This window comes from Rana temporaria, chromosome 1, assembly GCF_905171775.1.
Source record: "Rana temporaria chromosome 1, aRanTem1.1, whole genome shotgun sequence".
Lineage (NCBI taxonomy): Eukaryota > Metazoa > Chordata > Amphibia > Anura > Ranidae > Rana > Rana temporaria.
In genome coordinates, this window is record NC_053489.1 from 135,310,050 (window position 1) to 135,325,908 (window position 15,859).

Below are 15,859 nucleotides of genomic sequence, written 5' to 3' on the forward strand. Positions count from 1 at the left end.
ATGGGTTCCTTTAAGCTAGTGCATTGTTGGTTCACTTACCTTTTCCCTCGATTTCCCTTCTAAATGTTTTTTTTCTTTTTCTTTGTCTGAATTTCTCACTTCCTGTTCCTCCTCAGTAAGCTGTTCTGGATGACTAACCCCAGCCAGATGATGGGGGCAAGCTTATGAGGAGAAACAGGAAGTGAGAAATTCAGACATAGAAAAAAAAAACATTTAGAAGGGAAATCGAAGGAAAAGGTAAGTGAACCAACAATGCACTAACTTAAAGGAACCTGTTTAGAAAATAAAAAAACGAACCTTTACAACCCCTTTAGGTGATTGTAAAGTCTTGTTTTTTCCCCCCTATAAAAATAAAAAACATGTTATACTTACCTGCTCTCTTGCAATGAATTTGCACAGAGCAGCCCAGATCCTCCTCTTCTCGGGTCCCTCTTCTGTGCTTCTGGCCCCTCCCTCTTGTTGAAGGCATTAAAATTAAGAAACCACCTGCCTTTACAACCCCTTTAAGCTGGCCATAGACTAGGCATACAGTTTGTATCAAATCAGGCAGACCCTTCCACTACATGGTAATGGTGTATAACTACGTGGTAACTGCACAGTTAAGCAGCAATGATGCTGATTCTCTGTTTAACCAGTTAGCAACCGCCCTATAGACGAAATACGTCTACAAGGCGGTTGCTTAACTCTAGGAGGGCGTCAATGTACGTCCTCCTAGAATCGCGCTCCCGCGCGCCCTGTGGGGCGCGCACACGGGAGTCTCCGTGACCGCCGGGTCCTCCGGACCCGGCTGATCACGGATCACGGTAAATCGCCGCTGATAGCGGCGGTTTACCACGTGATCGCTCCGTCCAATGACGGATCGATCACTAGTAAACAAACCGGCGTCATGTGATGACGCCGGTTCCTCCCTCTCCTCTCTGTACCGGACGGTACAGTGTGAGAGAGGAGAGGGGAGAGAGCGGAAGCAGCAGCAGCGGGCTGGATCTGTGACACATGCAGTCACAGATCCAGCCATCGATCCCTCCCTGTGCAATACTCTGCAGTACCAGCCATACTCTGCAATGCCCCCACACTCTGCAATGCCCCCACACTGTGCAATACCCCAAAATACTCTGCAATGCCCCCACACTCTGCAATGCCCCCACACTCTGCAATGCCCCCACACTCTGCAATGCCCCCACACTCTGCAATGCCCCCACACTCTGCAATGCCCCCACACTCTGCAATGCCCCCACACTCTGCAATGCCCCCACACTGTGCAATACCCCAAAATACTCTGCAATACCCCAAAATACTCTGCAATGCCCGCAATACTCCGCAATGCCCCACAATACCCCGCAATACTCCGCAATACCCCACAATACTCCGCAATACTCCGCAATACCCTGCAACGTCGTCTATGGGGATTTTTAAGTAGCGAAGTTTGGCGCCATTCCACGAGCGTGTGCAATTTTGAAGGGTGACATGTTGGGTATCTATTTACTCGGCGTAACTTCATCTTTCACATTTATGCAAAAGAATGAAGAAAAAATACTAAATTTGCCAAATTTTATAACAGAAACAAAGAAAAATTATTTTTTTTTACAGAATTTTCAGTCTTTTTTCTTTTATAGCGCAAAAAATAAAAAACCCAACGGTGATTAAATACCACCAAAAGAAAGCTCTATTTGTGTGAAAAAAAGGACGGAAATTTCATTTGGTTACAATGTTGTATGACTGAGTAATTGTCATTCAAATTGTGAGAGCACCGAAAGCTGAAAATTGGTCTGGTTATTAAGGGGGTTTACGTGCCTAGTGGTTAATGAGCAAGGGGTAATTTTAGAAATGGCAGCATTGTAAGCCTGCTGGAAATAGCAAAAAAAAAATCTGTAATTCTGTTAATGCCCTTGTAATCATTTTGTAAGCTCTATATATTAGATTAGAATGGATTTAAAGAGTTCAGTATGTCATCAAGACTAATATCACAAATTTTAATTTTGCTATAGGGCAATTTTGGTGAAGTTTACAAAGGAACCTTGAAAGATAAAACTCCAGTTGCTGTGAAAACGTGTAAGGAAGATCTTCCTCAGGAGCTAAAAATAAAATTCTTATCTGAAGCCAGGTGAGTTCAGTCTATATTAACCAAAAAAATGCCCTTGACATGCTTGCAATGTACAGCCATACACTGTTTTAATCAATATAAAGCAGCACACATATTAATGATGCTTAACGTACATCTATAGGTATACATTTTTTTTGTTGCATAGTGCAGATAGCTTCGAACACCTGTCAGCTGTTATTGCTGTCTGTACCCCTGTTAGGGATATCTACCATCTCTATTTGTATCTTTAGAGTTGAAAGTAGAGAACATCTTCCAATGGGGACTTTAGTTCTGGTGACCTGGTGGTCCCCAAGGGCTTTCCTTAATTTGTAAGGATTTCCTTTCTCTTTCTGTTTTGGCTGTGGGACAGAAAGTGGAGGTAAATCTCCCCCAATGGTGCACAAATGGCAAAATGAAACTGACAGGGATTGAGACCCATCCGTACTCTAGCCAAAAATAAATAATAATAAAAAATAGACCTTTAATTTCTACTTTAAGACATTGGAGCGTTTTGAAACATTTTTAAGTGAAAATGATATATCTCACATGCTCTTGCAGTCACCAAATTTTTTTTAATGCCCTTCATGTTCAATTAGGTCTGTGCAGTTAATAACACCTGCCTGAAATCCTCTGTGCTTGAAAGTAATATAATTTGCATCTTGGGCTTCATTCACATGTGTGGCTGTGGGAGATCAAACCAGGCGGTTGAGGTATAATATGCATTATACCTAAAACTTTTGGCGCCGAAATGGACTTTTGTGGAGACAGGGAGCAAATTATTTTTTTGGCAGCAGTAGAAAAGATCTGATAAGGAGCAGATAACTGGGAAGATTAAAGGCTATCTCCATATTTAGAAACATGTATTTAGGGTTTAATGTGTTGCTAGGCACTCCAGCCTAACCTTTTCTCCAAGGGGTTTTTTCTCCCCAACAGATGCTGTGATTTGTAAAATCATTGTGTCTGTGTGGGACTTTGCCTGTACAATTGCATCATCTATTTACTAAGATGAATAAAAAAAAATGAAAGCACATTTTACCTGTCACTATGATGATACTAACTCTATTCTGATGACATGTAAAAGAAGATACATTATGGCCAGTAAGTATTCCTGATCAAGGCTACACCAGTTATATGATGACGCTGTACTGCACTGGTGACAGTATGTAAAAGAAAATAACAAAATGGCGAATAAAGCCCAAAATTGTATTTACAAAATATTACAACTTCAAAAAACTCACCTTGCTTCTTACTAAATACCATGGACTGTCTCCCTTCCAAAAAAGTATAATGAAAGAGGAAAATTGGGACTTTAAATGAAACCTCAGGGGAAAATACACCCCCATCCATAAAGTTGGCAATGAAGAGAGGGCTTGGGACTATAAATGAGGCACATAAAGGAACTGGATGTAAAATCAAAAACATTCAATTAATTTTCCTAAGGTTCCTTTATGTGCCTCATGTAAAGTCCCAACCCCCCTCTTCATTACTTTCCAAAAAAAGGTTAATTTTGGGGGATATTTGTACTATCCTGGCATTTTAGGGCCCCTGGAAATTATAGGTCATCAGCACATCAGGATTGATCACTTTTCAAATATATATACCATGGTTTGTATACTGTATAACTTTTCACACAGACTAAATAATTGCGTACTGTCCATGATACTTTTTTTATTTGCACCAACATATTTCCAGGGCAAGCTTTTGGGGGATATACCCTTCTTAAAGGTCCCATCAATACTGATTCACAAACGTTTTAGCAGAATGTTTAAAAAACACTATCTCTGAGGGAAAGGGAGAAAAAAAGAGAGAAAATTATACACAAACAAATTTACATGGCAATTGTAATAAAACTAGCATAGTTGGTGAGATTAGACAGGTGGACAGATGGGGATGGGTCATGAAACTGTAGGATAATTGGTATGGAAAACCATATCTAAATGTAGGCAGTTTTTTTTTTTTTTATTGTGTGTGTGTGTGTGTCAGAATTTCAGATCTATCCAGGGAAGGAACACCTCTGGCACTGTCACCCCCTCCTCCCCTGTCTATAGCTCTTCCTGTCTTTATTCACTAACTATGCTAGTTTAAGTACCATTGCCATGTACATTTGTTTGTGTGTTTTGTTTTCTCCTCATTTTTGGGAGTTTTTCATTTAAAAAAAATAAAACAGTGGTTCATGATAATCTGAGCACATCTGTCTGTGGTCACACAAACCGATTATAATACACTTAACAGGATTTTTTTTTTTAACCAACGATATGTAGCAGAATACATTTTGGCCTAAATTTATGACGAAAACCAAGTAGAAAATATTTTCAAAATGTTTGTTCGTTCTTTTTTCGCTTATCACAAAACATTAAAAAAACAAGTGGTGAACAAGAAAGCTCTATTTGTGTGAAGAATATTATAAACAATGTAAATTAGGACAGTGTAGCAAAGTCTTTCAAAGTGTGAGAGCACTGAAAGCTGAAAATTGGTCTGTGAAGAAAGGGAGTGAAAGTGCCCTGTATTGAAATGGTTAATCACCATTGAGTTTTTTTTTTGCTAAACAAATGAAAAAAGATGGAAAGTTCTTTAAAAAAAACTAAAAGCTTTTCTTAGTTTCTGTTACAAAATGTTGTAAGTAAGTAATTTGTCTGTTTCACTGATGTGCGCTGATGATGCTTCACTGATGTGCGCTGATGATGCTTCACTGATGTGCGCTGATGATGCTTCACTGATGTGCGCTGATGATGCTTCACTGATGTGCACTGATGATGCTTCACTGATGTGCGCTGATGATTCTGCACTGGTGGACACGGATGAGAAGGCACTAATATGCAGCACTAATTGGCAATTATAGGCAGCACTGAGACCCTAGCCCCCCCATCAGGAGCAACTCTTATTGGCTCTCCTTTACTCATGCCCTGTCAGCAGCAAATAGCGGAATGCCAATAACCGACACTTCCTTCCTTTTTACACTATGATCAGCTGTGATTAGACACAGCTGATCAGGTGGTAAAGAGCCTACATCATAGACTTTTTACTGTGATCTAAAGATGCTGTGTGTTGGGGTGACACACCGCACCACCATTGCTGCGCTGCACACCCCTGGGGCACTCACAGTGGCTTGTTCTGAAAGACGTCTTGTCAGGACAAGGGGCCCCCCCCCACCTGGCCGCCATTCTGCTATAGGCCAGGCGGGAAGGTGTTAAATATCACCAAAATAAATCTCTATGTAAATTGCATTTGCGTACAATGTTGCATGACCAATACGTTGCTAGGTAAAGCAGCACAGTGCTGAACAGCAAATAATGCCCTGGTCATGAACAGGCCAAAACCCTCCAGGGGGTCAAGTGGTTACATTTTTTGATCTTTAGATTTATGGAGCTGTAAATTCCCACAGCCAATTAATATTTATGTCGATATCGCACAGTCAGGAGGGATTGTATATGCGACGCTCACATCCTATTTTTCTTGCCACCTGATTTTTACACTCTCTCAAATTAGAATGTGAAACGAGGTTCCCAGCCTCAGTCCTCGAGTACCCCCAACAGGCCATGTTTTGTGACTTTACCATTGACCGTGATTTAAAGAACCTATGAAAAGTACAGAAAAATCATGAACATATGCACTATTGGGGTTAGGAAGCACTGCTCTAGTTAGTCAAAGGCCAGATTTTCTTGTATTATAGGCCCTACTTTACAACTTTACATAGTCCTTAGCTATATGCACATCCTCCATCTTTTAGGGCTGCATTCACCATACTACCAATAGATGAGACTGAGCAAGCAAATTCATCATCCCTAAGTTTCCAGACTTTGCCACATCCTGTTGAGAAGTGGAGCTGTGGAGCATGCTGTATTGTTGGGTACTATCATTATAAAACATATTTTCTTTGTTCTGCTTTATTTACACAGGATACTGAAGCAATATGACCATGTCAATATTGTGAAACTCATTGGAGTGTGTACACAGCGACAACCAATATATATTGTCATGGAACTTGTGCCGGGTAAGTTACATTAAAGTGCATTTAAATGTCTTTAAACTTGGCCTCTCTGCTCCTTTTGGTTTGTTAAATATACCGTTTAAAAGTGTTTTGTGATGTCTGTTTGATGAGTGCAAAAAATAACAGTTAATCCTCTAAAAAAGCCAGAGCTTATCTTGGTTAGTATCATCAGCTCTGCCTAGCTCACTTCCTTTAACTACAAAACACACTATGTTGTATGAATGAGGAGGGAGGAAGGTATTCTCTTGTAGCTTAAAGCGGGATTCCACCCGCAATTTTTTTTTTTTTTTAAAGTCAGCAGCTACTAACAGTGTAGCTGCTGACATTTAATAAGGACACTTACCTTGTCCTACGTGCCCGCGCTGATGGCCCCCCGATGCCGATCGCGCGACTGATGCAGGTCCCGCGCCGCCATTCACACTAGGGGAAACAGGCAGTGAAGCCTTACGCCTGTGTGAGTCTAGTGCCGGCTTGTGAATGGGCGGCTGCTCTCTGAAAACGCACACAGTTCCCAGAAAGCAGCGCGCCCCATTCACTAGGAGAAGTAGAAGAAAACATGCCGCGGTGCCGAAGAGGCAGATTACGGATTTCCGCATAGCAACAGGTATTTCGGGTGAGTATACATTTTTTTTTCACTTTTTTTTTATTTTTTATTTTTTTTTAGGACTTTTGGCCAAATGTTGTTTTCCTGGGTGGAACTCCGCTTTAACATTACTGGATAGGGCTGACATCTTGCATTGTTTGTTCATCCTACAACAGGGAATTAGCTGAGTGCACTTCTGCCAGGATCAGCGGTTATACTTATGGATATGCAGGGTTTTTAAATCTGAAATCTCAGAAATACACAACATTCACCCTTGCAGTACCATCCCACCCCCACTTTGCAAAGGTTAAATGCTTCTTTAGTTTAGTAAAGCATTGATAAGGTATAGTACTTACCATACACCTGGCTCAAGCATGCCTCCTTTATTCATGCGACCCGTCCAGCACTGTTGCGCTCTCAAGGCGCTCTTAGCCAGACTTGCATGCTCGCCTTCACTGCATACAATATAAAGTTATTAGGTTAGGCCAGCATTGTGCATGACGACACCAAGGGACCACCCACAGACAAGAGCTCCAACCAGAAGAGAACGATGCTGGGCTTTGCTGGACCAAGGGATCAAGAAAATACTAAAGCTTAGTCATGCAACCTTAGACTAAAGAATTATTTAACCTTTACAGTGCTTGAGCCCCACCACTAGGATTGGTTTTGTTTAGTTCACAGAGTTCTGTTTTAAGTGAAAGAAACATGTGAAATGGACATGTATTGCACTGAGTTGTACTGCACATTTTTTTTCCCTTTACACGTAGTTTAATTTTTATTGACCTACAAAATAGCATCTGGTCAATTTTCTTTCCCCACTATTAGAATTGGGTGTTTTTGCCTTCTGTGTTTCACTGTACTTAGATTTCCTATCGCTCCCTGTCACTCTGACCACTTGTACTTTTAAGTAAGGTGTTTTGTTTTGTCGCATTAATCTGTTAGTGTTCTTAAAAGGTTATAAAATCTAGCTTTATGGACACCTGTTATGTTCTCAATTGGTAAGGAAATGGGCATGGGATGTTCTTAAATATGACCCTACAACTGGACAACTGATATTTGTTCCGTTTTGGTAGTATAATTTAATCAGAGTATACAGTATCTTCTTCTGCTCCATGACCTACTGAAAAACACAATTTTTTTTTTTTAATCTTATAAGTTATGATTCTAGATAATGACATTAGGAGGAAACACATACACAATATTGGTATAATGTTCAGCTCTAAACAATCTTATGAAAAAGATTAAAGTTTAAAATATAAATGAAAAGGCATGCATCTACATGCTGATACATGAAGGTGCAACCATGTGAATGGTGAGTGGATTGAAGTTCTGGGGGATGAACCCCTAAAAATTAGTCTAAAAAAAGTCTCTAAATGGAGGCTGTAAAGGGAGCAAGGCTGCTTCAGGCGTGGGCTGGGGAACCCGATCACTGTGAACAAAAGGAAAGCAAGAGGAGGAGAGAGAAGCGCCAATCCAATCCTTTAAACACCTAAATACAGGGCACTTTCCCCCCTTTCCTGCCCTGGCCATTTTTCAGCTTTCAGCGCTGTCACACTTTGAACGACAATTGCGCGGTCATGCAACACAGTACCCAAATCAAATTGTAATATAATTTATAATTTTTTCCTCCACAAATGGCTTTCTTTTTGTGGTATTTGATCACCTCTGCGTTTTTTATTGCTTGCGCTATAAACAAAAGAACAGTGACAATTTTTTTTTTATTACTTTTTTGCTATAATTAAAATCCACTTCCCCCCCCCCTCAGTTTAGGCCGATATGTATTCTTCTACCTATTTTTGGTTAAAAAAAAAACTGCAATAAGCAAATATTGATTGGTTTGCGCAAAAGTTATAGTATCTACAAAACAAGGGGTACATTTATAGCATTTTTATTATTATTTTTTTTTACTAGTAATGGCGGCGATCTGCATTTTTTATCGTGACTGCGATATTGTGGTGAAAATATCGGACACTTTTGACACATTTTTGGGACCATTCACATTTTTACAGCAATCCGTGCTATAAAAATGCACTGATTACTGTATAAATGTGACTGGCAGGGAAGGGGTTAACACTAGGGGCGATCAAGGAGTTAAATATGTTACCTAGGGAGTGATTCTAACTGTAGGGGGAGGGGACTCACAATGGGAGGAGACCGATTCATATTCCTCTGTACATTGAACACACCATCGGTCTCCTTTTGACAGGACGTGTATATGTGTGTTTACACACACACAGATCCATGGTCCTGCTCGGTTACTGGGCAATCGCGGGTACCCGGCGGACTTCGCAGCCGCGGGGAACGTGCATTGGTTCCCCAGCGACACGGCAGGTGCACGTGCCACCGGTGTGCATTCGCCCCTTAGTGGGCCGGGAAGGCGAGGATGTCATATGACGCCTGCCCAGAAAACAAGAGCCACACCGCCCATCCGTCATTTGACGGCCGACGGGCAGCAAGTGGTTAAACAGCGTTTAGAATTTATTCAGTATAAAGTATAAAACACTAAAAACTTGCGTGAAAGATGTTGGAGCACTTTTTTTTTGTGTTTTATACTTATATACTGAATACGTTCCTAAGCTGTTTAACCATATAAGCCCTGAACCATTTGACTGGCTAAAGACCAGGCCACTTTTTGCGATTCAGCACTGCATCGCTTTAACGGACAATTGAGCGGTCGTGCGACGTGGCTTCCAAACAAAATTTATGTCCAATTATTTTCCCCCCACAAATTTCTTTTGGTGGTATTTGATCACCTTTGCGGTTTTATTTTTTTTTGCGCTATAAACAAAAATAGAGCGACAAATTTGAAAAAAAAACTATTTTTTTTACTCTTTGCTATAATAAATATGCCCAAAAAATATAAATACATTTTTTTTTTCAGTTTAGGCCGATATATATTCTTTATATTTTTGGTAAAAAAAAAAAAGCAATAATTGTTTATTGATTGGTTTGCAAAAAAGTTATAGCGTTTACAAAATAGGGGATAGTTTTATGGCATTTTTTCTAATATTTTTTTTTTTTTTTACTAGTAAAAAATGAAACAATATATGGTGCCAACTATGATAAACAGTATCAGTACAACTGTGGAGAAAAAAAAAATGAGATATATATATATATATATATATATATATATATATATATATATATATATATATTAAAAAGGAATTTGTGTGTAAATAGCAGCACAATGCATATTAAGCTTATAATGAACTGTAAAGTGCAAACTTGCAATAATGAGTGATGATACAATTTTTTTTTTTACGAAAAGTTCATGTGTGATTGATAGTCAGTAAAGGAGATCCCATATAAGTGTAAAGTGTTGATCAGGTACTTGGCAGTGTGATACCCATCACCATAGTAGGATTAAAGGCTTACCAGAAAGCCTGCGACCACCCTTACTCAGGGGGGTCACCGAGCGCTTTGATCCAGATCCACTGAAGAGTTATCGAAGCGTCTCCCACCAGAAGCCTCTTTGTGCACCGGGCAATGATCAAGAAGCCTGAAGTTCAGACAACAGGATGTTTGTATATGCAAAGAGTAGTGTAATATTGTCTCTAACAGTTTTATTGGCAGTGCTGCATACACCGGTTTCAAACTCTGAGTAAATCCCCAGTGTAAAACAAGCCAAAAGGAAATCCTTACAAGTTACAGGTCCATAAAAGTGATCGCACATGCTCAGAGATCATCTTTATTGACCTGTAACTTGTAGGGAATTGCTTTGGCCTTTACCGCTGTTTAAGTGGCGCTTTTGCAACGCTTTTCGCCCACGAAAGCGGTGTGCTTTTAACCACAAAAAAGGGGTTCAAAACTCCTGTGTTGCAGTGCTTCCGAAGCGCTGCCCATTCATTGCAATGGGCAGGGGTGCCCCAAAGATGCTGCTTGCAGGACTTTTTCTAACGTCCCACAAGTGCACCGCCCGTGTGTGAAAGCACCCATTGCAATTGAATGGTAGGCAGTTTTCAGACGCTATTTCTAGCGCTAAAGCGCCTAAAAACTGCCTCCGTGTGAAAGGGGTCTTAGTCTTTGATGGCCAACTACAAGAAACGTCTGACCTCTGATTGCCAACAAGGGTTTTGCCACCAAGTACGATGTCATGTTTTGCGAATGGGTCAAATACTTATTTCATTTATTAAAATGCAAATTCGTGACTTTTTCAAAATGCGTTTTTCTGGATTTTTTTTTGTTCTGTCTCTCACTATTAAAATAGACCTACTATTAAATTTATAAACTGAATGTTTCTTTGTCAGTGGGCAAACATGAAAAAATCAGCAGGGGATCAAATACTTTTTCCCCCTCACTGTACCTTCCAGTATTTAAACGGCAAAAATAAAAGGCACATCCCCTATATTACCCCTCCCACTCCAAGAAAGCCTCAGCTTTCTGCTAGAACTTTTAGGTGAGGGGCGTCAGAGCCACTGCGGCTTCTTTCTGCAGCTTGCAGATAAGTTGATACCTTGGCTAAGCCTTGTGGGGAGTAGACAGCTCCTGAACCCCTCCTGGAGAAGATGCAGAGTCGGCCTGTAATGTCGTTTCAGGCACTGCATCCTGTGTGGACATTCACCTGAGCATGTGGTGGACAGGGTGCTATACAGGTCCAAGTCCATGATCTACCAGCAGAGAATACCTGTTCATGAAAACTAGGGCTGTTACTGATTACAATTTTTGTGTTCGATAAATCGATTTTTTTTAATCGACTAATTTCGATTAATTATAACGCATGTACAGATCTAACTACTTTTAGCTGATCTCCTTGCAGGCTGATTCCCAGTGCAGCTACCAACCACTGGAAAAATGGATAGCAGGATACAAAAAACACACAAAGGCAGCGCTCAATGGGAATAGCATTAAAACTTTTATAGTCTTCAAGTAAGTAGGTAACAAAATAAATATTGCACTGGAGATAAAATCGACGTAGCTACATAAACTGTAAAAATGGTGCGAGTAATACCAAACGGTAGCAAAAGCAGTCATAAAAACATGTACCTAAGTATGATACTGATAAAAAAATGTGTACAACGATGCCACTGTTGAATCCAGATGAGGAGGGGCCAACATCACTCCGTCGGCATGTAGATGTCCGTGAAGGGAACTATCACAACTCCCATTGAATGGTTGTAGAATCCCAGGTTGATAGAGGGAAGTGATAGAGGGAAGTGTAACAGCCCTTGCGTGTGGCAGATAGTAAGGTCCCGCCGGCATGCAGATATGAAGGCACAGCAAAGGAGCCCTTCAGATGGACACGGCAAGCCCCGCCGGTGTCCGTGACGTCACTGGATCTCCGATGGGAACCCCCTGAAGGCCTGGAAGCCGGCTGAGAGGTGAGTACCAATCAAAAGAATTTTGATCGATCAAAAAAATTTAAGATTAATCGATGAATTAATAGTTTATTTCCCCAGCCCTAATGAAAACCCTTCAGGGGTATTAAGAAAAAGCTTCCTCCCTTCCCTCCGCCTGCAGCTTCTCCTTGCACATATCTCCTATCATCTGTCAGGCTGGAGATCGCTTCGGGGGGGGGGGGGGGTTTGTCGACTAAGTCAACATGTTGCTATATGCCCACTGACTATACGTTTTTTTATTCATTCAAGTAAAGTGATGCAAAAAAAGGCTCCATCTTCAGTCCCTTTCTCTCAAAAATAGTGATGTGGGGGTCTGTTTAGACCTCTGATATCTCACCAAAGACCCCCCCCCCAAAAATAAAAACAAAGACACTAAAAAAAAAAAAACACAAACATAGTAAGACCCCCCAGGTCTGCCCGCACTCACCCCTATATATTTTGATATATGGTTTGGGGGTCTTTCACAAATTCTTAAAGCTATAAGTTTAAAAATCAAAGGAAACATTGCAAAAATGGTCTGGACACCTGAGTGTACAAAATAGAGCACAGGGCTTGGCAGGGAAAAAGGAATTGTATTTAAAATTTGGCATAATTTTCCCTCAGGCTTTTGTGTGGCCTCAGTTTCAGTGGCTTAACTATGCATGTGAGAAAGTAGGTACCCCTGCACTATCACTTTTTAAATGAGGTGTGATGGCCAAATGCCACAGGCAGCAGTTATGTAGTGCAATGCTTATTGTGATGTAATCATCTGGGTGATCTATCCTTTTCCCAATCTCAGCAGGGATTATAAGTGACTGGTGTCTTCTCTTGCTGTGACACCTCGGAGCTCTTTAGCCTCTCACCTTACTGCTGTAAGGTAACAGCATTGAATAGATGGCTCTCTCTGGGGATCCGTGTGTTTCCATCTGTCTCTAGGGGTCCTTGTTTGAATAACCCGGCTTAAAGAACTCTATGGTGGGGTAGTGCCTCCTCTGTGGTAATCCTGGGGGTCCTTCCCAATATTGTCAGTGGTGGTAGTGTATAAAGAAGAAGTTGCCAAATAGTGTGATATCGTTTTTCCAAGCTTTATTGATTAAAAAAAAAAAAACAGATAGTTTTTCTCACTTTTTACAGTGTAATAACGGACTAATAATTCACAAGCGGTGAGCTTGTACTCCTACTTCACTTTTGGGTGGGATAAAAATAATGCGGTTGCATAAGTGTGCACACCCTTTAACTAATACTTTTTTTGAAGCATCTTTTGCTTGTATTACAGCACTCTTTTTTGGATATGGGTCTATTAGCATTGCACATCTTGACTTGGCAATATTTGCCCACTCTTTGCAAAAAACGCTCCAAATCTGTTAGATTGCAAGGGCATCCCCTGTGCACAGCCCTCTTCAGATCACCCTATTCCAAAACGTGTATATTTATCTGGTGAAGCCCTTCCTTTGTTGATTTGGATGTATTCTTTGGGTTGTTGCCATGCTGAAATATGAAGTTCCTCTTCATGTTCAAGCTTTTTAGCAGAAGTTTGAAGGTGTTGTGCCAATATTGTCTGGTGTTTGGAACTGTTAATAATTACCTCTACCTTGACTAAGGCCCATGTTTCCAGTTGAAGAAAAACGGGCCCAAAGTATGATGCTGCCACCACCATGCTTCACGGTGGGTATGGTGTTATATTGGCGATGTGCAGTGTTGTTTTTGCGCCAAATATATCTTTTGGAATTATGGCCAAAAAGTTCGTTCTTAGTATTATCAGACCATAACACATTTTCCCACATGCTTTTGGGAGACTTCGAATGGGTTTTTGCAAAATGTTGCCTGCTTGGTCTTGCCACTCTACCCCATAGCCCAGACATATGAAAAATATGGGAGATTGTTGTCACACAGCCAGTACTTGGCAGATATTCTTGCAGCTCCTTTAATGTTGCTGTAGGTCTCTTGGCAGCCTCCCTAACCAGTTTTTTTCTCGTCTTCATCAGTTTTGGAAGGACTTCCAGTTCTTGGTAATGTCACTGTTGTGCCATATTTTCTCCACTTGATGACTGTCTTCACTGTGTTCCATGGTATATCTAATGCCTTGGAATGTCTTTTGTACCCTTCTCCTGACTGATACCTTTTAACAATGAGATCCTCTGATGCTTTGGGAGCTCTCTGTGGACCATGGCTTTTGCTGTAGAATTGTGACTAAGAAAATGTCAGGAAAGACCTACCAGAACAGCTGAACTTTATTTGGGGTTAATCTGAACACCGCTCCATTCCCAGTTTTATGAGGGTGTGCACACAGCGTGTAAACAGTGAGGACACAAAGCGTCCATAGGGACGCAACGCGTATGGAAGAAGCATCGTGACATCACCCGCGGCCATCACGCTTTGTGTCCTCACTGTTTACACGCTGTACCATCCGGCAACGGAATAGGTGCCTGACTTGTAAGTTTACTATTTTACTTATTAAAATTTTCTTTTTATACGGAGAACACTATGTTTGTGTCCTTTGTGCTTACATGATCGAATGTGACCTGGGATTTTTTGAAAATTGGTTGATACTCTCCCCTTGCTCTTGATTGACTCTGGATCCATATAAGTGCCCGTAAAGGAATGTGTGTTTGACCCTCCGTAATTAAAAGGGTCCCCTTGGTGAGGTGAGCGGCCATTTTATTACTGGTGGAGGTTTATCGCACCCACGGAGTCACCTGCATGTCAGTTTATATATATCCTCACTGAAGATCTCACGGACGGTGTATTATTTGATAAATGTACTGTTTCTACTAAGCGATTCCTGATAAAAATATTAAATGCACATATTTTTTTTTTACTGTGCATTGATTATTTAATTACACAAGGTTAACTTGGCCTTTAGTATTCTCATCCAGCATGCCTATAATACATCATTGTTCTACCTGCACCTAGTTAGTTTAGTGTATCTTTATTAATTCTGAACTCTAGAAGATTATAAAACTTTCTAAAATGTTTGGGATTAGAAGAGGTTGGGTCCAGCGAGGTGCATGGACTCTCATTTTTATAGTTGTTGTTTTTACGGAGCACTGTGAGCATAGCCATCAATATACTTATGGTGCTTTGACACTCTATGAATGAGCAGCAAAGAAGAGGGGCAAGCAGAGCTATTGTTTGGGAAGGCAGAGAGTGTATCCTGTCCGAGCGTTGGGCGTTTTAGCAATTGCTGTAATCCTAGCACTCTGTAAAACTGTCAGATGTAAATGAAAGAGATGAGTCCCACACTTTGTTTTACTTAACTCCTACCAAGTCGATAGATTTTAGAAAGTGACAAAATTCCTAGAGTTCAGGTTTAATTAGTCATTGTGTATTCATTTTTGTGTTGCATCTCTACTTTAAAGCGTAACTCCACTTTTGTTGAGAAAAAACAACATTCCCCTCTGGGTGATCTATGTACATTGCAAGGATTATAATAAACTTTTTTGCAGATTTCTACCTTTTGATCTTAAGAAATCGCATTTTTTTCCTCTGTGCACAGTGGGTTTAATGGGAGTGGTTTTATAATTATTAGCTGTGCCGCTGCAAAGCACTCATCAGGAAATCTGCTGAGCCTGCATCCCTTTAGGGCCAGTTCACACCAGATGCAGTTCCGTCTTTTTCTGCGCCAATAGTCATTTCCGGTCCATTTCTGCACCGGAAACTGACTGCTGGTGTGAACTAGAGCCATTGGAATACATGGAAAACACTGTGCATGCATTTTTAGTGCAGAAAAAATGCGCATTGGAACTGAACGGAACTGCGTCTGGTGTGAACTGGCCCTAAGACATGTTCCTATTGGTAGTTTTTCACCAAAAATAAAATTTTTGTTCCAGGGGATGCCTGAAATCTGACTTGTATCTTAGGTAGACTTTTGGGGAAATTGGTGAGCCAATCGC

At 40.8% G+C, this 15,859-nt stretch overlaps 1 protein-coding gene across 4 annotated transcripts in view; it reads left to right on the forward strand.

Moving 5' to 3' along the window:
- The window catches only part of FER (FER tyrosine kinase), a 353,477-nt gene that overhangs the window by 238,906 nt on the left and 98,712 nt on the right, over positions 1-15,859 (forward strand). For all 4 annotated transcript variants that reach the window (XM_040343195.1, XM_040343168.1, XM_040343185.1 and 1 more), the window contains 2 exons: positions 1,986-2,101; positions 5,977-6,071. In XM_040343195.1, coding sequence (XP_040199129.1) covers positions 1,986-2,101; positions 5,977-6,071 — 211 coding nt within the window. The remainder of the gene's footprint in view (positions 1-1,985; positions 2,102-5,976; positions 6,072-15,859) is intronic.